This window comes from Neofelis nebulosa, chromosome X (assembly GCF_028018385.1).
Source record: "Neofelis nebulosa isolate mNeoNeb1 chromosome X, mNeoNeb1.pri, whole genome shotgun sequence".
In the NCBI taxonomy this organism is placed as follows: Eukaryota; Metazoa; Chordata; class Mammalia; order Carnivora; family Felidae; genus Neofelis; species Neofelis nebulosa.
In genome coordinates, this window is record NC_080800.1 from 3679185 (window position 1) to 3702443 (window position 23259).

Consider the following 23259-nt stretch of genomic DNA (forward strand, 5'->3'; position numbering starts at 1 on the left):
CCAGCCATTTGCAAAAAAAAAAAAAAAAAAAAAAAAAAAAATTAAGCCAGTTTTGGGAAAAATCACAATTATTGCTTGTTTACCAGCTTTGTTTAAAATAGCCACGGAAAGGGGTGACTGGGTGGCTCAGTCAGTTAAGCACCCGACTTTGGCTCAGGTCATGATCTCAGGATTCATGAGTCCAAGCCCCGCGTTGAGCTCTGTGCTGACAGCTCAGAGCCTGGAGCCTGCTTTGGACTCTGTGTCTCCCTCTCTCTCTGCCCCTCCCCCACTCACGCTCTGTCTCTATCTCTCAAAAATAAATAAACATTAAGAAAATTTTTTTTTTTTAATTAAGAAAATACCCACGGAAAGAGCCAAAGAGAGAAAATCTCTATTACGAAGCTCTATTGTTTTGGTTTGTTTTTACAACTCTCAAAACCTGATAAAAAATATAAGGATATGCAGATTTTCAAATGTTTCTTTAAGCTTATGTTTCCATTCAAGATCAAATGCATGCCACGAACATAAACTGTGTGTCTTCAAGCTAAGTCACACGTTAGGAAGATACATCCTGAACTCGTCACACCAGCATCAGTAGATGTATCCAGGAAAATGGAACCTTTCAATATGTGGGAAAAAGGAACAGCTGGTGAACGTAACAAGTGGAAATACATATGGTTTACACAAAATGAGGCATTCGTAGAATTTGACAACCAGGAGTTCACTCCTAGTGCAATAAAAAAAAAGAAAAGTTGTTCAAGTCAATATATTTTCTCCTTTATTAATTAGCTTCCAATTTGCAATTTGGAGCTAAACGCATGGCAACTGCTAATCATCCTGAAGACGTTTATTGTCTGGTAGACGCTCAGAAGACAAAAGGCAGTATCTGCTATGACCCCAGCCCTCAAGGAGCTTGGAAACCGGTTACAGGAAGTAAACATTGTCCGCAGGAGGAAACAAAACCATATACAACACGTTCCAAATGAGTTGAGGGACAGGGAGCAAAAAGCCAATTCTGCTCTGCTTCTCTCCACCAGGGGACACTGAGCGGGGACCGGAGGCATTTTTGGTGGTCACAATTGGGACATGGAAGAGGTGCCTGGCAGCTACCATGTGGAGGCCAGGGTCGCTGCTCAATACCTTTTAGTGCACAGAAGAAACATCAGTCCAACGTGAGAGGCTACATGCTTCTGCAGGAGGTGAGATTAAGGGAAAGAAGGCTGCTCTATGAATCAATGGAAACCAAACAGGATGAACTTGAGCAGAGGTATAAGAATTATGAAACAGAAACCAATCTAGCAGCCTTCCATGCTAAATATTTATCCATAGCAGTCACCATAACGTATGATACTGTGCATTTTATGGTGTGTGTCTGGTTTTTATGGTCTCCTCACTGGAATAAAAAGGGAACGTGCTCGGGAATTTTTGTCTTTTTTCTTCACTAGTCTATTCCCAGTACCATGTGGAAAACAGTAGGATTTTAGTATACATTTACTGAATGAAAGAAACAATGAACGAATGAAAACCATGATTTTTTTTTGAATGTTCATTCATTTTTTGAGAGAAAGAGAGAGACAGACTGTGAGCAGGCAAGGGGTACAGAGAGAGGGAGACACAGAATCCAAAGCAGGCTCCAGGCTCTGAGCTGTCAGCACAGAGCCCGATGCGGGGCTCAAACCCACGAACCGTGAGATCATGACCTGAGCTGAAGTCGGACGCTGAACTGACTAAGCCACCCAGGTGCCCCTGAACGAAATCCACTATGTATTTTCCATGGCAAAGCTATCTTTGTAAGGGTGTGGAAAAGTGTCTTACCACTTATACTTTACACAAACAAGTCTCTTTCTCCCCCTCTCATTTTTGTAAAATTTAAATTTAGGGATGCCTACAACACCTTGTGAATTTGGCTTGCCAACTCACAGCTGAAGGATTGCTTATCAATGTTTTGTGGATAGTTATGAAGGGCTTTATGACTCCCGGTCAATGACTGCATCTGCATTGCAGTTTGGTTCATGCTGGTCTTCCCCCGATATATGCGTCAACTGCTCACAGATTTCCATTTCCAAACCTGCAGTATCAGGATGAAATCCCCAATTATGGAAACCCTCAGATGCTAGTCTATTCTGGGTGCACCTTGCCCATTCTTGCATCCAGGAATCAGGTCGGTGCAATGGTTACACAATCTTGACAGGTACGGGAGGCAGTGCGGCTCTGCCCTGGGGGGACGGGGGGTGATGGCACTGGGCTCGAGACATGCCAGGAGGTCATTATGCAGAGCGGTGGATGTGTGAAAGTGAGGGCAAAGTTTCAGATACGTAAATGGTACAAGAGACTCAAAGAGTGTGCAGGGTTCCCTCTTTGCGGTGAGTTTTATGAGTAACATGGAGTCTTTTCCTTTGAAAGTCTTGGTGGCAATTTCAAGGGGGAATATGCTGTGGATATGGGTAGGAGGATGGGAATGAAAACTGAGTGCAAATATCAGCGTAAGAGGTGGGAAGTGAAGCACCATCACCTTCCAGGTAGGCGCTGAATGTCTACCGGCAAAGGAGCTCCAAAGACGGATGAGGAAATGTAGACAAGTAGACAAAGTGAATCAGTAAGGAAAAAAATTTCCTCAAAGAACATCCCAGGCCCAGATGGCTTCCCTGCTGAATCCTACCAATTGTTTAAAGGGGAATTAACACCCATCCTTCACACTCTCTTTACAGAAATGAACTGCAGGGGACACTTCCCACTCGTTCAGCGAGGAGAACGGAACCCTGATACCAAAAGCTGATGAAGGCATCACCAGAAAACAGACCTACAGATTCATCTTTCTTATGAATATGGATGTAAAAGGCCTCAAAAAAATGCCAGGAAACCGAATCCAGAGACATATAAAAAGGATTATACACTACGACCAAGTGGGATTTATTCCAGGATGCAGGTTGGGTTTAATATTCAAAAATCAAGAGTCGGACGCTCAACTGACTGAGCCACCCAGGCTCCCCGAAAAGTTTTTTTTTATTTTAGTAACATATTCTGAATACATATTTCTTATCAGATACAGGATTTGCAATACTCTTGATTTTGGCTCAGGTCGTGATCTCATGGTTCGTGAGTTTGAGCCCCACGTTGGGCTCTGTGCTGACAGTGTGGAGCCTGCTTGGGATTCTCTCTCTCTCTCTCTCTCTCTCTCTCTCTCTGCCCATTCGCCACTCATGCTATCTCTGTCTCTCTCAAAAATGAATAAACAAACTTAAAGAAAAAAACTTTTAACAACTCAGTAAAAGCCGAGTCCCCCAATAAAAATGGGCAAAGGATCGACATTTCTCCAAGAAAGATATATGGCCCATAAGCACGTGAGATGATGTTCAACATCATTACCATTCAGGGAAATGCATATCAAATATGGTACCTCTTTGCACCCACTAGGATGGCTCTACTAAAAAGACAGATGTGAATGAGTGTTGGTGAGACTACATCTTTTATGCTGGTACCAATGCAGCCCCTTTTGGAAAGAAAGTGGAAGTTCCTTGTATCATTAAACCGAGTATCATATGGACCAGGTATCATACTACTAGGTATATACACAAGAGAAACGCTTACGTAGAATCCCACAAAAACTTGTACATCAGTATCTAAGGCACCTTTATGCATAATATCCAAAAAGGGGAGACAACCAAAATGCTCACTCATTCAGATGACTGAATAAACCAAGTGCATCACATTAATACAATGGACCACTATTTGAAATTTTTTTGATGTTCATTTATGTTAGAGATAGAGAGAGACAGAGTGTGAGCAGGGGAGGGGCAGAGAGAGAGAGGGAGACACAGAATCTGAAGGAGCCTCCAGGCTCTGAGCTGTCAACACTGAGCCCAATGTTGGGCTCAAACTCACGAACTGTGAGATCATGACCTGAGCAGAAGTAGGACACTTAACTGACTGAACCACGAGGAGCCCTAATTTTTGTCCCCTTTCTTAGAAAAAAAAAAGCCTTTACAATCATTTCTCTCTTAAAATAGAACATTTTACCACATTATAGGTAAAGGGGAAAAATTAGGTCTTAAAAAATGGTTGAGTTTAACACATAATGCACATAAACTGGACAAATCTTTAAGTGTGAAATTCAGTAATATTTTATGGATGAATATACCTATGTTACTATCACTCTGTTCTGATGAAATATGTTTAGAACATTGAAAAAGCGGAGAAAGCAGAGACAACATAGCATTCGCTCAGGATGCTTTCAGATGTGACATCTATGCATGGTTTTTAATAAAGAAGTTCTCGAGAAAACCATGAGTCATATTTCTAGAGGACTTTCATATAGGTAGATGCTTAGGAGGGACAGAAATAGCAATGAGGGGAAAGGATATTCAGAGGTTCAGAAACGAATGGAAAACAGGCACTCCAGGGGGTGTCTTCTGTGTGTTCAGAAAGCAGAGGGTGGAGTAAAAGAATATTTATATATAGGGGGTGCCTGGGTGGCTTAGTCAGTTAAGCATCCAACTTCAGCTCAGGTCATGATCTCACGGTTCGTGGGTTCGAGCCCCGTGTCGGGCTCTGTGCTGACAGCTCGGAGCCTGGAGCCTGTGTCTCCCTCTCTCTCTGCCCGTCCCCCACTTGCGCTCTGTCTCTCTCTCAAAAATAAACATACGTTAAAAAAATTTAAATAGGGGCGCCTGGGTGGCGCAGTTGGTTGAGAGTCCGACTTCAGCCAGGTCACGATCTCGCGGTCCGTGAGTTCGAGCCCCGCGTTGGGCTCTGTGCTGACCGCTCAGAGCCTGGAGCCTGTTTCTGATTCTGTGTCTCCCTCTCTCTCTGCCCCTCCCCCGTTCATGCTCTGTCTCTCTCTGTCCCAAAAATAAATAAAAAATGTTGAAAAAAAAAATTAAAAAAAAAAAAAATTAAATAAAATATTTACATATAAATATGTCGTATTATTATACACATATATATACACATACTGTATACAGGTATGTGTATATATATGTGTGTGTGTGTGTGTGTGTATGTGTCTGTATATGGGGCACATCATTAATAAAAAAGAGGAATAGAGTCATCTAAACCATTATCAGGGTATTTTAGTAAAGAGGCAGGGTCATTCTGAATGATAGAAATTGTTTCTCAATCCAAACTGGAAATATTTCCTCTTTCGAAAACTGTTCTCTCACTTCCGGTACAACTCTTAGTTGTACTGGGTAGTTATACTGGATGGTGTTTTTCTAGGAGGCCAGGTCATACCTCTGTCTATACCAAAATGTGTGTCTTTTTTTTTTAAGTTTATTTATTTATATTTGAGGGACAGAGACAGAGAGCAAGGGAGGGGCAGATGGAAAGGGAGAGACAGAGAATCCTAAGCAGGCTCTACACTATCAGCAGAGCCCAACATGGGGCTTGAACTCACAACCCGTGAGATCATGACCTGAGCTGAAATCAACAGTCAGACACTCAACCGCATGAGCCACCCAGGTGCCCTCAAAATGTATTTCTTTTTTGAAAAATTTTTAACATTTCTATTCATTTTTCAGAGGCAGAGTACAAGTGAGGGAGGGACAGAGAGAGAGGGAGACACAGAATCCAAAGCAGCCTCCAAGCTTTGAGCTGTCAGCACAGAGCCGATCATGGGGCTCAAATCCACGAACCATGAGATCATGACACTTGACCCACTGAGCCCCCAGGCACCCTAAAATGCACTTCTTTATAATGCATTTATGCTACCCACCTGTTCATGACTGTTTCACAGGACATTTCACGAGACACAGCCTTCCCTCCATAATATCTGAACCTATAATAAAAGCTGTAGTACTGAACGCAATGAATATAGTTCATCCAGTGTCATATTATTAACAGAATCACCAGAGCCTTGCGACTGATTTACCTGCATAAAGATTTTAGCTCATCCATATCTAATGGCCAAAGGATGGTTCCATGCAGTGTTCTAGAATATTTCTGATTCTTTTATACTGGGAAATGCACACTTCATTCAAAAAGCTATTGTGTTTTCCTGTTTTTAAATAAAAGATACACCGTCCTAAGCATTAGGATCAACATACCTAAGCAACATGTTCCAATGTAATTTTATTTGAGAAATACATTTACATTGTTAAATCTACAAGACAGCCGCGGCATCTGAGTGACATTTTTCTTCCCGAGAAATTGACTTTGAATCTGCACCTTGCATCCGCTAGGGTCATTTTCACAAAGCCAGTGACTTCTTGACATGTGATTGGGAAAAAATAGGAAGGTATCTTCAAGAATAGGGCGCTCCGGGGTATCGCCGCTGCGGGCTAGGTATAGATGTGTACATTCTTTCCACACTTCTTGTAAAGGAGGTGTTCAGGCAAAGGGCAGAATAAACAAAAACTGATCTGCAGGCCAGATTCTTTTGGTCATGGAGCGTTTCCGCCTTAGGGGTCTTTAAATGTCCCCCTCAGGTTGCCTTTGGGAGATTTTTCCATTATGTGACTTGGAAGGACTAACTTCCTTGAATATACGAAGGGAAGGAAGTCAAGATACAGAAGAACTATGGAGGTATTTATCTTGTTAGGGATTGTTTAAAACCCATTTCTCTGACACAATCATCAGCAGAATCTGAATTCCCAGCCATGTCCAATCAAGCTAATGCATTCTGACCCTCAGGTTCAATGCTTCTCCTTGGAAAAATTCCTACCTTTCTCCCGTACCCAAATGCCCATCACTGTTTTCCTTGTCAGTAGAAGGATGCCTGTGTCCCTTTTTCCCAATAAAGACAGCAGCCACTTTACCTAAAACAACTGAAAAGAGTCAACTGTTCACGTTCATACGCTGGGTGAGACGGAAAATTAAGAAAACATGCAAAAGAAAGAATGTGTCTTCTTTTTGAATTAATAATCAGAAAAGGACTCTGTTCTGAATGCAAACATTCCAAGGAAGGGACAGTTTTCCAGGGTTACCCCATGCAATTGTTAACTCAAGCTTACACAGTCCTCTGCAATCAGTTAAGCGACAATTATTGTATTTACTTAATAGGTTCTTCAATCAAGTGTGTCCTAACACCTTGATTTCCAAGAATGACGATGCACACGGAAATAAAGTTCCACCTTCCTTGAGGAAATTCTGAATCATTCTTAAAGGATCAAGTATATTCTCCGTAGAGTGGCAGGGGCTGGTCATAGTTAGGCTCATTTGAGATTAAAAGTGAAAAGTCTTTGGTTTTGATTTCTCCCAACCATGATTTTCTTTACCCCTCAAAAAATCCGTGCATATCCCTGGGTGTCTACACTTGCCACAGACGTCTTATTCTTATTCCATGGACCCAGCAGCTTGCAACAGAAGGGACCTGTCTCCCTTGTTCATACTCATCCTCCTCGTGACAAAGTCTCCACCCCACAGCAATGCCTTCCAGATCTGCTCCCGGGGCCCTCTGAAGTCCCAAACACAGGATTTTATTCTAACACGATGCCTCTAACTTATTTGCTGAATGCATCAAATCAATGTTGTGGGCATTTTCAGCCACCTGAAAGGCAGGCAGAAGAGGAAAGTCCACGCCAATGGTCACCAAGGGCATAACAGGGCCATGAACTTGTCTACTCCCAGAGCTCAGGTTCCACACCAGCAATAACAAAGACCTGATTATGGTGTTTCCAAGTGGGCTATTAGATGCATCGAAACCTACTGATGAAGACAACGGAAGATGATGTATTTTTTTTCGGGGGAGGGAGGACATTTCTTGATTTTTCTATTTTGCATAAATTTTGGCACAGAGAAGAGGCAAGGCCAACCCTCCTTTGAGCAATGTACGCATCCTACGATTGTGTTATCTGGAGTATACACATCCACCCACATCCCAGCCCATCTTAGAGAGTCACATGGGCAAGCAGTGCAGCAGGAAGACCCAGAGCTTGTTCCTTTCTACCACCGACTTTCAATATCCTGGTTTTGAGTGGTCCCACATAATTCCTCTCACCTCCAGATCCCATTTCCCGCCATTTTCTCCCATATTCCTTTACTTCTCTAAGATTATGTATATTTCTCTAAATGCAACACTTCACTTTTTCTCTCTATGCCCTGAACTTTTCACCGCATTTTTAAAAAAATGTTTATTTTTGAGATAAAGAGAGAGACAGAGTGTGAGCGGGAGGGGGCAGAGAGAGAGAATGAGACACAGAATCCGAAGCAGGCTCCAGGCTCCGAGCTGCCAGCACAGAGCCTGAAGCAGGGCTGAAACCCACGAACCACGAGATCATGACGTGAGCCAAAGTCAGACGCCCAACCAACCGAGCCACCCAGGTGCCCCTATGTGGCATTTAAAATGCAGCTTAGCAATGCATGGTTTCTAAGACACAGAATGGCAACACTTCCAGTGGGAAATCAAATCAGGGCAAACCCATAAAGAGGGGGAATATAATGCGAGTTAGGAGGGCAGCAGCAAGATGAGGAGATCCTCAAAGTGGGCCGGATTATTGTTTCCCTTTATAGATACGTGTATGAACTTTTGACTTGATCTTAAGATGGGTTCCATTTGTAATTTAAAACAAAATGCTTAAGGGACGCCTGGGTGGTTCAGTCAGTTAGGCATCCGACTCTGGATTTCAGCTCAGGTCATGATCTCACAGTTTGTGAGATCGAGGCCGGCAGTGCGCTCTGTGCTGACAGCACAGAGCCTACTTGGGATCCTCTCTCTTCCCCTGCTCCACCAGCACCTCTCTCAAAATAAATAGACTTTAAAAAATGAAAATAAAAAGCAAACCAAAATCCTTAGTAAGAGATAAAAACAAACCAAAGACAACAGAGTGTCTAAGAAAAAAAAAAATAAAACAGTGCCATTAGCAAACAGCAACCAATAAACTCCCAAAAAAAGGAGATGTATTCTGGGTACAGCAGCTTGACATTTTCAGCAGAGGTGTCTAAGGCGTATTATAGGGACCCACCAAATTATCACGGATGTAAAATGCTCGCGCACGATGCACACAATATGTAATTCAGACCATAGCTCTTTACAGGAATGTATCAATCCTTTGCCCCAATGATTCCCAGACTCCTTTTATGGAATGGAATCAGACACAGAACACCAACGTATCAAATGGATGATGGCGAGAGTCCTCTGGCTGATGTCAAAGAGCTGCCTACAAATGCCACCCACCTACCCCTCATTTCAGCTGGAAATCGAGACCCCACAAAGGAGACGAGAACCATGAAGGTGGGCACCCCATCATAGCAGGCATATGGCTCAAATCCTGTGAATTTTATTTATTGATTTATTTTAATGTTTGTTTATTATTTTGAGAGGGAGCGACAGACTGTGAGCAGGGGAGGGGCAGAGAGAGAGGGAAACACAGAATCTGAAGCAGGCTCCGGGCTCCGAGCTGTCAACGCAGAGCCCAACGTGGGGCTTGAACTCGCGAACCACGAGATCCTGACCTGAGCCACACTTGAATGCAAGCAACTGAGCCACCCAGGCACCCCAAAGCGTGTGAATTTTTGCTCTGCAAGTACACTGCCTTTACTTCAAACCATTTCTGTGTTATATTCAAAGCTATGATGTCACTGCATGTGAATGAACTTACGCAATTACTCACTTTAAAGACAACTTCAGGATAACCCCTACGCAACCTTCCCTGAGGCAAAAATTTTACACCAGTTACAACACCTGAGAAACAAGCAGGTGTTTCTGATACTTTTTTGAATCCTTGAAAAAGTCAGTTATATAAATCTGTGGGCAATGTTTCCTAAGACCGTAGAATACCTGTCAGGCGAGAAATCTGTTGAAGTCACCATCTGGCTTAGTGGCATTGACTCCATTATGGGCAGCACGCAGCAGATAGGCAACGAATGGGCAATACCGATCAATCCCACACCCAACCGGCCCATAAACCATTAGATCTACAGCAGCAAAGAGCTTTGCTGTGATCCATCGATGGTGCTGCTGGGGTGGACACCACCCTCACCGTGCACCATGATAACGAACGAGATATCAAGACCCACTTGGAGGCACATAACTGTAAGCATCATAATCATAATTTTGTATCTAGATCAACTGACTTTTTTTGCATAATTATAGAAGCTACATCGGTTTCCAAACTCATTCTGTAGTTTACCTGATTCATGCTTAATACCGACAGGAAAGCCTGGAGGTGGGATCTTAGTGGAAAAACTACAGAGTTGAGGCTTCTCTCAGCCCTGAGCTGGGATCCCAGCACTGATCCCCACAAGGGATATCGCTGGGAGTCAACCCTTCACCCTTCACCTCTGCATGTCCTTTTCTTGTAAGTAAAGTAAGCAAACCCATCCAATGGGTGTGGTGAGGATTAAGTGAACAACTACAGCCATCCATGGCTGGCCAGCCACAGGTTCTCGATGAGTGGGTACTAAAGCATAGAAGTCAGACTGTTGTAAAGCAAAAATAATTTAAAGCATGCATGAGGCTTCAAATTGCAGGTAGTGATACCCAAAAGGGAGTGATGCCATGGGAGGTAAATTCAAATGAATGTTTAAACGGTGGTGGAATGAACTAATTCAAGATGTAAAGGCAAAGTGGAGACAATGAATGAGTGAATAGAGAGGTTAAGAGCCACAAATAAATAAATTCCGGGTATTTCCATCAGAAGGCATTTGTGAGGAGTTTCTCTTTCATGTCTAAGGTCTTTGGACGCTTGTCATGAAAAAATAAATAAATAAGAGGCAGATGTGATGGAACTCGAGTCTTGGATATGTATGCCTTCCTAATGACCAAGGTGCAGAGCAGAACAGGAGATATGGTTATAAAAGAGCATCTTTTGGAAAATAAATGGAAGACGAGTCCAATGACTAGACTTCATGCCGACATAAATAATGACCTTCTAGTCCTGATGATACGTACCAGTTTGCCTGGCTTAATTCCAGCGTATCAATAGCATATTAACAGCTCTCAACGCATCCTGGACTAGATAACAAGTTATATGGCCAATGGCTGGCAAGACTGTGCCACACAGTCATGAGTAAAGAAAACATCCATATTCCAAAACACAAGTGTCTTCTAATCATTATTTTTTTTTAATTAAGGTTCAGGTTAGAGGGTGGCATTTGATAGATACTAGTGATTACATTGTTTCGCCAGCTGCGATTACACGTATAGAGCATCAATGATATTCATATGTTGTCCAGAGGTATTAGTAAGAATGGAAATTATAAGGTGATTCGGTGTCCTTGTTGCCACTACTGGGCTATGAGATTTCACACCTAAAGCCTCATGCTGAAATCTGTGTTCGTTCCATGCACCAGCCTCCTGCGTATACCGTAATTCCTGTTGTCAAACCCTCCTCCTTTGGGTGGGAAAACAGCATTTATTACTCCATAAAAACAATAATATCAAACAATATTTTTCCAATTTCTTAGACAGAAAAAGAGCACTTATGCACTAATGGCTTTTTTGAAGAGGGAACTCAATATTTCCACGTTTTGCTAAAAACATATCTCTCCATATCAAAAGCACTAATTAGAACGTTCGTCCCCACGTACGGTTGTGCCGTTTTATCGGATCATCTTTTTAAATATCCGGACGGCAATGGTTTAAAAATATTTCTCAACACCGAAAATAGCCGGCTTCCTGCAAGCTAAAAGGAAGTGTCCCTTAGCAGTTTTGAAGACGGTCGGGAACAAACGCAAGATCCGTGGTAAAGACAGATAAACTAAGTCACATTTCAGAATCTCTAGCACTCTGTATAATCGGCCAAGCTGGCACGGTTCACCCCAGCAAATAAAAGGGGGTCTGTGGCCTTCGCAGCATCTCCACAGTAGCTCATTCGTGCACTGTAAATAGACCGGCACAGAGATGCTAAATTGATTCTTTGATTTCTCTGTCGCCCACTACAGCTCTCTGTTTTGCCACCGCGAGTTCTGTTTTAACTCTCAGGAGCAAAACGTGGACTTAACGTCTTTCAAGGGGAAATATTTTAGAAGCAAACTTTTTTCTTTTGCTTAAAAGATCCGTATGTATACATGTATAAATGTGTACATATGTGTGCATATGTATGTGCATATATAAATATAGATACACATTTACATATGTATATATAGTGTGTGTGTGTGTGTGTGTGCATAATCCCACAGCATTTCCCAGATCTGCACATAATTTCACAAACATGCCAAACTGATAAGGGGTCACCATGTAAATGGAGCTACATCCCACAGCTGGGCTTCAGAGGGGGAGAAAATCGATTTCCTTTCAAATCTAACGTTTTAAGGAACATCAACGCATCATGCACGCAAGAGAACATTCTGTTACTCCACGGAAGCAAAAGCTTGTTCAATGGGCACTGCTTCATTCAGAAAACAGAGCCCAGGGCTCCGTGCTCGGTCTGATGATGCTACAATGCCCTCTTCGAAAAGACCATAGGCACTGCGCTGACACGTTGTATCCTCCCTCCACCTCTATGTCAGAATGGACCTTTTGTAAAAGACCAAGAAACACGATTTCCTGTTTCAAGGACTAGAGGCAGAAGCAACTACCCAGAAACTGCTGAAAGAATGTTCAGAAATGCAGGCACTCATGGGGCTGTGATGTTAACTACAATGATTCTACAAGGACCTGGCTCAGAGGACCTATGAAAACAGAAAACGAAGTAAAATCATAAAACAAGAGGGTTCTTGATGCTAATGCTTTTTATTTTCTTTCATGTGCAAAAACCAATGGGGAATTTTGAGGACTTTATCAATGCTCCAAAAGGCTCAACTTTGCAAACATCTGTGGGTGATTTGCATTTGTAAACTACAAATGCATTTCTACCACTCCCCACCCCCCCACCCTCCCAGCTCCAGGGGTCTTTCCTACGTGAATGTTTTCACATGTAAATGAAAAAAAAAATGCTCAAAATAAAATGAAAACATCAAGGTGAAAATCATACATTCTTGGTAATATTTGTCCATTTGGAGAGAACATTTTCAGCCACAGATTTTGTTCGGCAGAGCTCCATTTACGCGTTCTATTGTCTTAAAAACAAACGTTTTCATGTACGCCCAGGAATATTAGTCATGAAATGTACAACGGTAGACAAAACTACAAACGAAGATAAATATCAAAATAGAGCCCACCCCAAATATCTATTTTTCCAAGCCCCCAGTGGGGAAAAAGGAAATAAACAGCGAAACCATGGAGAGCTCTTATACTGGTGGATTTCCATGCCCTCACCCTTTACGGTAAATAAGAAACTGTTGCAAAATTCAAGTGAGAGCCAAGCTCCATTGTGTGCAAATACAACAGTCATTGTAACCCCGCCACAGAGGCACAACGCTCACAGATGATCAGTTAAGGAATTAGGTGAAAGATTTCCAGCCCCCAAGCTAAAGACAAGTAAAGAAATCTACTATCTACGGCCCTCCATCATCACTGCTTCCCGACAGACACCCATCAGCAAATGAGTTCCCTCTACAGGGCTGTGATGCCCAAAAAGTATTCATTTGGCCCAAAGATAGAAATGCATTTAAGTAAAGTTTCATTTTAATTTGGGACCTTGGAGTCTGCCTTTGTTGGAGGAAGGACAGGGGTTCCCCAAAATACAATTCAACGATGAAAAGCTGCATGCCTGAAAAAGAAGACCAAACCTCTCCTGCAGCGAGCCCAGGGAAACAGAACCTTCCAAGGATTGGAGTAACACAGTGCAGCTCAGCTACTCCCCACACAGTAAAAAGCACCACTTTGTCACCGCCCCTTCCACATTCACCCGATGCCATCACTCACCTAGAATTCCCAGCCGGTAGTTAATGGTGATCACAATGACATTGCCGTAGCTGGCCAGCACACTGCCGTCTATCATATTCCCAGTGCCCTCCATGTAAGACCCGCCGTGGATATAGACCATGACCGGCTTCTTACTGTTCTGATCATGGATGTCTGGAAAAAGAAAGTCAAGTAAGGAAATAGAATAAAAAAAAAAAAAAATCACATGGATGAACTGATACGATGCAACGGACAAAGGGCACGGATTATTATGTTCTTCCTTCTTTGGACTGGAATCAACCATGCATCTATGTGGAATTACATACACCGTGGTAAGACTGCCTAAGAAAACTGCTCCATGTTATCATTTTTTCTAGTCACAGAAATGGTATTTTTGAGAAGCATACGGACATCTGAAGTAATATGAATGCCTATGTACATTTCTGTATCTACCTAAAACACTAGAAACTAGAAGATTTTGATGAAATGCTTACTTCCTAAACAGTGCTCAACTCCTAAAAGGTGACTTATTCAAGAAGCACACGGCGTAATAAGTTTCATCATCTCGGGAAGTGTGCAATCTGCTTCAAAAAGATCATTTGTTTTGGGGCGCCTGGGTGGCGCAGTCGGTTAAGCGTCCGACTTCAGCCAGGTCGTGATCTCGCGTGATCTCGCGTGATCTCGCGTGATCTCGCGTGATCTCGCGTGATCTCGCGCCCCGCGTCAGGCTCTGGGCTGACGGCTCAGAGCCTGGAGCCTGTTTCCGATTCTGTGTCTCCCTCTCTCTCTGCCCCTCCCCCGTTCATGCTCTGTCTCTCTCTGTCCCAAAAAAAATAAATAAAAAACGTTGAAAAAAAAATTAAAAAAAAAAAAAAGATCATTTGTTTTTACCTCTTTATTCAAAGATGAGCCTACAGATGCATTTTTAACCGAAACATGAGAATACATGAGAACCAGTGAGGCTGAATGCAGCAAACTCCAAGTAAACGGTTAAAAATTATCAACAGAACAGAACGTGTAAAACCGAAAACAGGGCAAAACAAGATGTCCGAGCAAAGGTCTTTGTTCTAGTGTGCTGACTGCGATGAATATCTCAACATATTCAAGTAACAAAAATGAAAGGGGCGCCTGGGTGGCTCAGTGGGCTCAGCGGGCTCAGCGTCCGACTTTGGCTCAGGTCATGAACTCACGGTTCACGAGTTTGAGCCCTGCATAGGGTTCTGTGCTGATAGCTCAGAGCCTGGAGCCTGCTCCGGATTCTGTGTCTCATTCTATTTCTGCCCCTCCTCCACTCATGCTCTGTCTCCTCTGTCTCTGTCTCTGTTTCTCTCTCTCTCTAAGAATAAACATTAAACAATTAAAAAAAAAAACGGAAACAGATGTAACAGAAATGACACGACACTCCAACCTCAACGTGAAATGATTGACATGCAATCTATTTTCAGAGGGATATGAACCCCAGTTGAGATTTGCAACCACTGGGCACCCTTGGTAATAACTTTGTGACTTTATTTCATAACGATGTAAAACCAGTGTTTCACAATGGTCTGTGAGGACAGGAATTCAGAGACCATCTGTCCATTTGTGGAGCCTGCTTTGTGAACAGGTATTGATTAAATCACCTTTTAAAATCAGTCCTTAAGTTTACGTTTAATGTATCACACTGATTCCTTTTACAATTATTTCTGAATATCTCTCTACATGTATCCATAGATACACATAGGTGTGTGTAAATAATGTATATATCTGTCTGTCATCAAAAGAAACCCAAATGTATCCAATGTACATTTATTGTCACCCTTTTTTCAGTCAAGTGTTTTTTCTCCTCCTTCAGCAAGACGCTTTTGAAATCTCAAGAAAGGAATTTTCAGGAAATGAATCGCTATCATTTGGTGAGGGGGGCTGCTAATAAAATGAATTCTGATCACAATCTCAAAATGAGTTCATTGGGTGCCTCAGGAAGGTGGCTTGAGAAACCCTCTGGTCACAGTCAAATACAGAAAAAAGTGTCATGCTCCCATGTCCCTGCAGATCCTGAATAGATAGCAGAAGAACCGACCTTATTTTCTCAAATAAAATTCAAATATACAGTAAAAATGTTTTCTTCATCCCTTGTTCATCAAGCACTACGTGGAATTCTGAAACACACAGGTGTTTGGAAAGGTGTTGGGTTTTGAACCACATACTCCTGTGTCTGGCTCTTGATTTGCTGGTTTTCCCCTTATTTCTTTTAGTAGGTGCAGGCTGTTGGGTGGTCCACTGTGGAACAGGACGTGGTAGAGACTTTGAAGGCTACTTGAAGGGGTTTTCTCAGAGAAAATGTTAGGTTAACATCTCTAAGCTTTCCAAAGGCATAGAACAAGGTTCTCGTGAACTTGAAGAGTAATAAATAACGAATGCCCTGTTAATTCAAAGTAAAAAAATATATATCACAGGGTATTGGTATTCACTGAATAGGGGGCATTTTAATGGGAATAAAGTTGCATTTCGAGCATTGGGAAAACAGATCCTAAGAATCAGAAATGTTCTAATAAGGGATGCAGAGTAAGAGGCAAATTATATCCCTGGCTGGTGTAAGAGAACCACCCCCCCCCCCCCACAAAAAAAAAGTTTTGGGTTTTGCTTAATACATTTTCTCTTTTTTTTTTCTTTTTAGATGATCCGATAGAATCTTTTTAAATTAAAAAAAATTTTGTTTTAATACATTTTTTTTCTTTTTACATGATCTAATGGAATCTTTTTAAATGAAAAAAAAATTTTAATACATTTCTTCTTTTTCTTTTTACACGATCTAATAGAATCTTTTTAAATTTTTAAATTTTTTTGTTTTACTACATTTGTTTTTTTTCTTTTTACATGATCTAATAGAATCTTTTTAATTTTTTTGTTTTAATACATTTCTTTTTTTTCTTTTTACATGATCTAATAGAATCTTTTTAAATTAAAAAAATTTTGCTTTAGTACATTTCTTTTTTTTTCTTTTTACACGATCTAATAGAATCTTTTTAATTTTTTAATTTTTTTGTTTTAATACATTTCTTTTTTTTTTACATGATCTAATACAATCTTTTTAAATTTTTATTAATACGCTTTTGGATTCAGATAAAATGGCAGGCGTTCTGGGGCCCGCCACAACAGAGAGGCTGGCGGGTGAGTCAGGTGCCGGATGAGCTATTCTAAGGCCAACGGAAAAGATCTTGCGAAGAGAGGTAGGGACAGCCCTAGAGACACGTGGGAGTTACAATAATAATTAAATAATAACAATGTTCAGACAAAAGCAGGTGTGAAACCAGCATTGGCCCAACTTCTTGGACCCAAGTTGATTAAACAGCACCACCAGGGACGCCTTGCTGCCTGGCAGGGAGAAGTCATCATCTGCTTCTGTGCCTCGAATTGTGTTTCCCCCCAAAACCCAAATGTTCCTCAAGAGCCTTTGCCCTGTAAGGCAAATGCACAGAGGTCCGTGCACTTTCCTACTTGGATGGCAGAAATGGAGTCTTCCTGGCAACTTACTTGGGACTTTCTGTCTTGTCTCTTTGACACTATTTGTTCTGCTGAAGGCACAGGTACAGTGTGGTCCTGGTTGTTAGAGACCACTCTCTTCCAGAGTTTAAAAAGCATCAGTTTAGTTCCAGTGGCTGATCTGTCCAGCAACTTGGGATCCTTCAAGAAACAACTTTCCATGGCAACCAAACATTTTGGGGGGGGGGCGGGTAACAAAAAAGTTTTCAAAACAGCCGTGGTGTTGAAAAGGAAAAGATAGAGATGTAGGTTTTTGACCTTTTCATTTTTCACAACTTTGCTATCCCTGCTTCCTACCCCCCAACCCCACACCCCCTTTCAATGCTGCTAAAAGGCAGGCGGCAGAGAAACGAGATCTTGTTAAAACACTTTTTCATGTATTTCACTGTGAGCCAGAGAAGATTCTTTGAAACTTAACTGTGAATCCGGATATTAAAAAAAAAAAAAAAAGAAAAAGAAACAACCAAAACCAGAAATGCCAGACACCCAAAAAGTTCTATGAAGGTGTCTCACAGAGTTTGGCAGCTCGTAGAAGGAATTAAGAAAACCAAATCTCGGGGCGCCTGGGTGGCGCAGTCGGTTAAGCGTCCGACTTCAGCCAGGTCACGATCTCGCGGTCCGTGAGTTCGAGCCCCGCGTCAGGCTCTGGGCTGATGGCTCAGAGCCTGGAGCCTGTTTCCGATTCTGTGTCTCCCTCTCTCTCTGCCCCTCCCCCGTTCATGCTCTGTCTCTCTCTGTCCCAAAAATAAATAAAAAACGTTGAAAAAAAAAAAAAAAAAAAAAACAAAAAACCAAATCTCCAAAATACAATATTAACTTACCAATAACTTTGGAAGGAAGAAAAGAAAGTATACATGCATGTGCTAAAATTTCATTTCCTCTTCTTATGACCAAGCCAAAAAAAGGGGGGAAAAAGGAAAAAGGAAAAGAAAAACATACGATGCCTTGTAAATCACATTTTTTTTATTAACTCACTTCCTATTTAGAAATGTTTATACTTCTTATGGGTGGTTTGCATTCCGCGACAGGGTCATTGAGATTAAAAAGCACAGTGGTTTCCAAACAAGAAGAAAATAAAAAAAGCACGCAAAAGTGTACTCGTTTCAGAGAAGGGGAGGAAAAAGAGGTTGAAATGAAACAAAAAACAGAGAGAGAGATATAAAATCATGCATCAGGGTCGAGCTTTGAAAAAACAAAAAATACCTTCATCTTCAGCACGATCATTAGTGGTTATATCACCTGCGTTTTTCTTTGTGTTGGCTCCTGGGGTCATAATGAGAAGGAAAATAAAGGGGAAAAAAAAGAGAATTCAAAAACAACAGGTTTGCAAAAAAACCAGAAGAGAGATACTACCCAGTAAAAGTAAAAAAAAAAAAAAAAAATGTCACACAAAAAGTTGAAATTTGTTACATTTGGATTTCAAAAAAAATGAGGTAGGGGGTCGATGCAAAATGCATAAAAACATAAAGATGTCAAGAAGAACAAATTCAAAATGTTACTTGCGAAAAATATTCTCTATCCTGTGAAAATGCAGTTTGGGGGGTTATAATGGTAGTACTGCGAAAAAAAAGGAAAAAAAAAAGAGCTAATGTGAGTTTGAAAAAAAAGAAAATTAAATTATTAAAAAAGATTTTCCACATTCTCAAAAGAAATGCACATAAGTATTCAATGTCCCTCTAATTTTAACACATTATAATCTACATAAACTCATGAAATGTCACCGATACACTTTGGTTATAAAATTCCATAATGGAAGAAGAAACACATTTATGCAATAAACACAGAAGGACTTTCAATAAAATACTTAAAATTGACATTAGTTCCATGCAGATGAACTTAAAACACAGCGTTTCAAATACAAATCAGAAATGTCAGTTGATTTATTAATTTGAATCATGAAATTCACCTCTCACCAGTGTCTAGAGAACTACTCAATATTTGCTCCTGTTTAGTATTAAAACAAACACAACAACAAAACCAGCATTTTCAATCAGGATTTCTTAAGTTAAAACATTATCAATCATGTTCTCTCTGATTGAAACACTTATTAAATATTACTTCAATGTTATCACTCATTGAATTTAAGATAAGTATATAATAAAGTCACCTACCTTGATGACCTGAAATTTAAACCAGATAACAATGTCTATGTAGACAAAATATGGCGGGCGGTGGGGGGGGGGGGGGTCCCTCAACTACACCACAAACACTCTCTTCTATATTCGGTATGCAGTGCACCATTTTCCTTTTCATATTTTCCAGATACAAGATGACAAAACATTTAATAATGCTTGAATTGTTTGGTTAATTAGCTCAATTGTCTTCTTTTCATAGATAGACACAATCAGGACATGCATACTCCAGATCCAGTAGCTTCAAAAAGGTCTGAACCACATCCTTCTAGAAGTTCTAAGTAACTCAAAAGAACTCAGCATGTTGTGAAGCCAAAATGTGAAACTGTGGTGTTTTTGTAGTCAGAGAAGGCTTGCGTATTTTCTATTTTATGTGGTTTAACACCTTTTAATGAGCACACCTAGGTGGGTGGGAAATCTGATTTGTTGATTTTGAGCACACCTAGGTGGGTGGGAAATCTGATTTGTTGATTTTTGAGGCTTAAATATCCCCACTGTCGATAATTTCAAGCTACCAACATAAGGTCGTTGAAGACAGCTGCAGAGAGGTGCCTGGGACCCCTAGAAACTCCAGCCTAATTCCACCCTCATCCACCTAAAATTAGAGTCAAGTCTTATTGAAACCAGCTCTCCTTACAAAACTTTCATTTCTGGTCCCTTAGAAAGTATCATGATGCTGACATCCCAATCTATTATAGTCATTACCTTGATATCAACATCTATTTATTGCCCACAATCCTACTAAATTTAAATATCTAAAAAGGGGTACCCGGTTGGCTCAATTGGTTAAGGGTCCGACTCTTGATTTCAGCTCAGGTCATGACCTTGTGGTTCCTCAGATCAAGCCCCACATCAGGATCTGCGCTGACAGCTCAGGGCGGGCTTGGGATTCTCTGTCTCCTTCTCTCTCTCTGCCCCTCTTCTGCTCATGCACGTGCATGAAATCTCTCTCAAAATAAACAAACTTTTTAAAAATAAATGAATAAATACCTAAAAGAACTTTAAAAAATCAAATTAGCTTGACTGTCTTTGGGTTGTGTTTGTCGGGGTTTATCAGTATAGAACCTATTTCAAAGTGAACTCATGGACTGAATTTATGACAAAACTACATAGAAGCTTATAAGGGATGCCCTTCTTGGAGAAGTATGCTACGGGAGTGATCCACAAATCTGTGTTACAAGTCCTCCCTCATTTCTGGAAGAAAAAAATTTGCATTCCTCCCTGTAAGAAGATTTTGTAAGTAAAGTGTGAGTGACCTGAAACACATCCTGGGCTGGATGAGAGGCAATGGTTAGGGAACCTTCCCCAACAAAGAGAGGAAAGTTCTAAAGACTATGAATGCTTTTACAATTTTGATAACATAGTTCCAAGGCTGATTAAGTAGCAATCCAGGGTAATCTACTGCCTCTTTGATTCTTTACCAAACTTTCTGCTTAACCAAAGCGTGATTTTTAAGAGCTTTACTGAAGCATGATTTACATCCTATAAAATCAACTCATCACAGTATAAGATTCGATGATTTTTTTTAACGGAGTTGTGGCAACTATCAGCATAATCCAATTTTAGAACATTTGCATCAACCCAGAAAGACTGTGTTCTAATTATAGGTGCCATGTTCCTAGCCTCCGTCTCATTAACCTACTTTCTGTCTTTCTACATTTGCCATCCTGGGGTGTGTTGTATAAAGGAATTCGTATAATGCCCAGTCTTTTGTGTCTAAAGCAGACACTCTCACTTAGCGTGTTTTCAAAGTCATTTATGCTGTAGCACGGATCAGTACTTGATTCTTTTATATGGATGAATAATATTCCACTGTATGGATAGACCGAATGTTGTTTTTCCATTCATCTGCTGGTGGCTGCTTGTACTGTTTCCACGTGGTGGCTATTAGAACGCTGCTCGGAACATGTGGGCACAATATTTACGTTAGGATATAGGTGTTTCTTTCTGTTGGGTAGATATCTAGGAGTGGAACTGCTATTTTATATGGCAAATTGATGTTTAATTTTTTTTTAACTGTTTTAATGTTTATTTTATTTTTTTTTTGAGAGAGAGGGAGAGGGTGAATGGGGAAGGGGCAGAGAGAGAAGGAGACACAGAACCCGAAGCAGGCTCCGGGCTCTGAGCTGCCGGCACAGAGCCCGATGCGGGGCTCGAACTCACAAACCATTAGATCATGACCTGAGCTGAAGTCGGATGCTTAACCAACTGAGCCATCCAGGAGCCCCCCAAACGTAACATTTAAAATAACTAGAAAGAGTACATGCAAGAAAATGCAAAATTGAGAACTTCTGACGTGTGGAAATTACAAGGAGTCTCTGTCTCTCATGGTCTCCCAAAAATAAATAAATGTTAAAATTTTTTCTTTAAATCGGGTTCTGTGTCCCCTATTATTGAATTGTTAAGTGTTCTTTATTTTTTTTTTAATTTTTTTACGTTTATTTTTGATAGAGACAGAGTACAAGTGGGGGAGGGGCAGAGAGAGAAGGAGACATAGAATTTGAAGCAGGCTCCAGGCTCTAAGCTGTCAGCACAGAGCCCGACATGAGGCTTGAACTCATGAACCATGAGATCGTGACCTGAGCCAAAGTCGGACGCTTAACCGACTGAACCACCCAGGCGCCCCTATATTTTTTAGACACAAGTCTTTTTCCAGAAATATGATCTGCAAATCTTTTCTCCCAGTCTGTGTGGCTTCTCTTTCAGTTTTCTTAGTGGTGTCTTTTGAAGTGCAAACGTTTGTTTTTAATTGTGATGAGGTCGATTTTGTCCATTTTCTTTCAAAGCTTGTTGCTTTGCATATCATATCTGAGAAATCCTTGTCCAAGCCAAGATCCTGAAGATTTTCTCTCATGTTTTTCCCTCAATGCTAACCAGTTGTCATTCTTCACCTTTTAAGTGTCTGAGTTACTTTCAGTGTATGATATGAGGTTAGGGTTGAAATTCATTGTTTGTGTATGATTATCTCACTGTTTTAGGACCATTGATTGAAACGCTCACGTTCCCTCCTTAAATTCTTGAGACAATATTGCTGAAGCCAGTTGACTATAAATGCCAGGACTCTATTTATTCCCGGACTCTTTTAATTATATTCTATCCTGCATTTCTATCCCCATGAGTCCCTACCTGTCCTGAAGACTATAGCTTTATGGTACGCTTTAAAATGGGGAAAGAGTGGGGCACCTGGGTGGCTCACTCGGTTAAGGGCCGACTTCGGCTCAGGTCATGATCTTGCAGTCCGTGAGTTCAAGCCCCGCATCGGGCTCTGTGCTGACAGCTCAGAGCCTGGAGCCTGTTTCAGATTCTGTGTCTCCCTCTCTCTGCCCCTCCCCTGTTCATGCTGTCTCTGTCTCAAAAATAAATAAACGTTAAAAAAAATTTTTTTAATAAATAAATAAATAAATAAATAAATAAATAAATAAATAAAATGGGGAAGGAGAAGCCAGCCAACTTTATTCTGCTTTGTCAAGATAATCTGCTCATTCTAGATCCTCTGCCTTTACACACAAATTTTCAAACGAGCTTGTCAACTGAAGAAAAAAAAAATCACCCACCGAGATTTTGACAGAACTTATTTGCCAAACTGCAATTTTGAATTAATTTCATATAGCACAGTACGACCCAGAAACATCATTAGGTATTCACCTTTAATGTTCAATGTGTACTTAATGTTTCATCTTTTTGTTCATGTTTAGTAAGTTGTTGCTGCATTTTTCTTCGCAAATATAGCTAATTAAATGTCCTTTAAAAAAAACAATGGAGTTATCCTGAATACCTAATTTAGTTAGAATCATGAGCTATGGGGAAAAGATTCTGGTGGGATTCATTCCGCAGTAAACCCATCTTGCACAAGCCAAAAAAAAAAAAAAAGGCATTTCAAAATCCATACACGCCATGAGTTTTTTTTTCCACCCACTCCATGTCTATACATCCTCCAAGTGCTAGAAAAATATTCCTTTACAT

The 23259-nt window shown here is 40.9% G+C and overlaps 1 protein-coding gene across 7 annotated transcripts in view; it reads right to left on the bottom strand.

Annotated features, from left to right (window-relative positions):
• The window catches only part of NLGN4X (neuroligin 4 X-linked), a 320752-nt gene that overhangs the window by 111099 nt on the left and 186394 nt on the right, over positions 1-23259 (bottom strand). For 5 of the 7 annotated variants that reach the window (XM_058714102.1, XM_058714104.1, XM_058714103.1 and 2 more), the window contains exons 5-6: positions 18368-18427; positions 13664-13816 (exon numbers count right to left, since the gene is read on the bottom strand). The exons of 1 other annotated variant lie outside the window; for it this stretch is intronic. In XM_058714102.1, coding sequence (XP_058570085.1) covers positions 13664-13816; positions 18368-18427 — 213 coding nt within the window. The remainder of the gene's footprint in view (positions 1-13663; positions 13817-18367; positions 18428-23259) is intronic. One more of the 7 variants, XM_058714107.1, reaches the window with a different exon arrangement.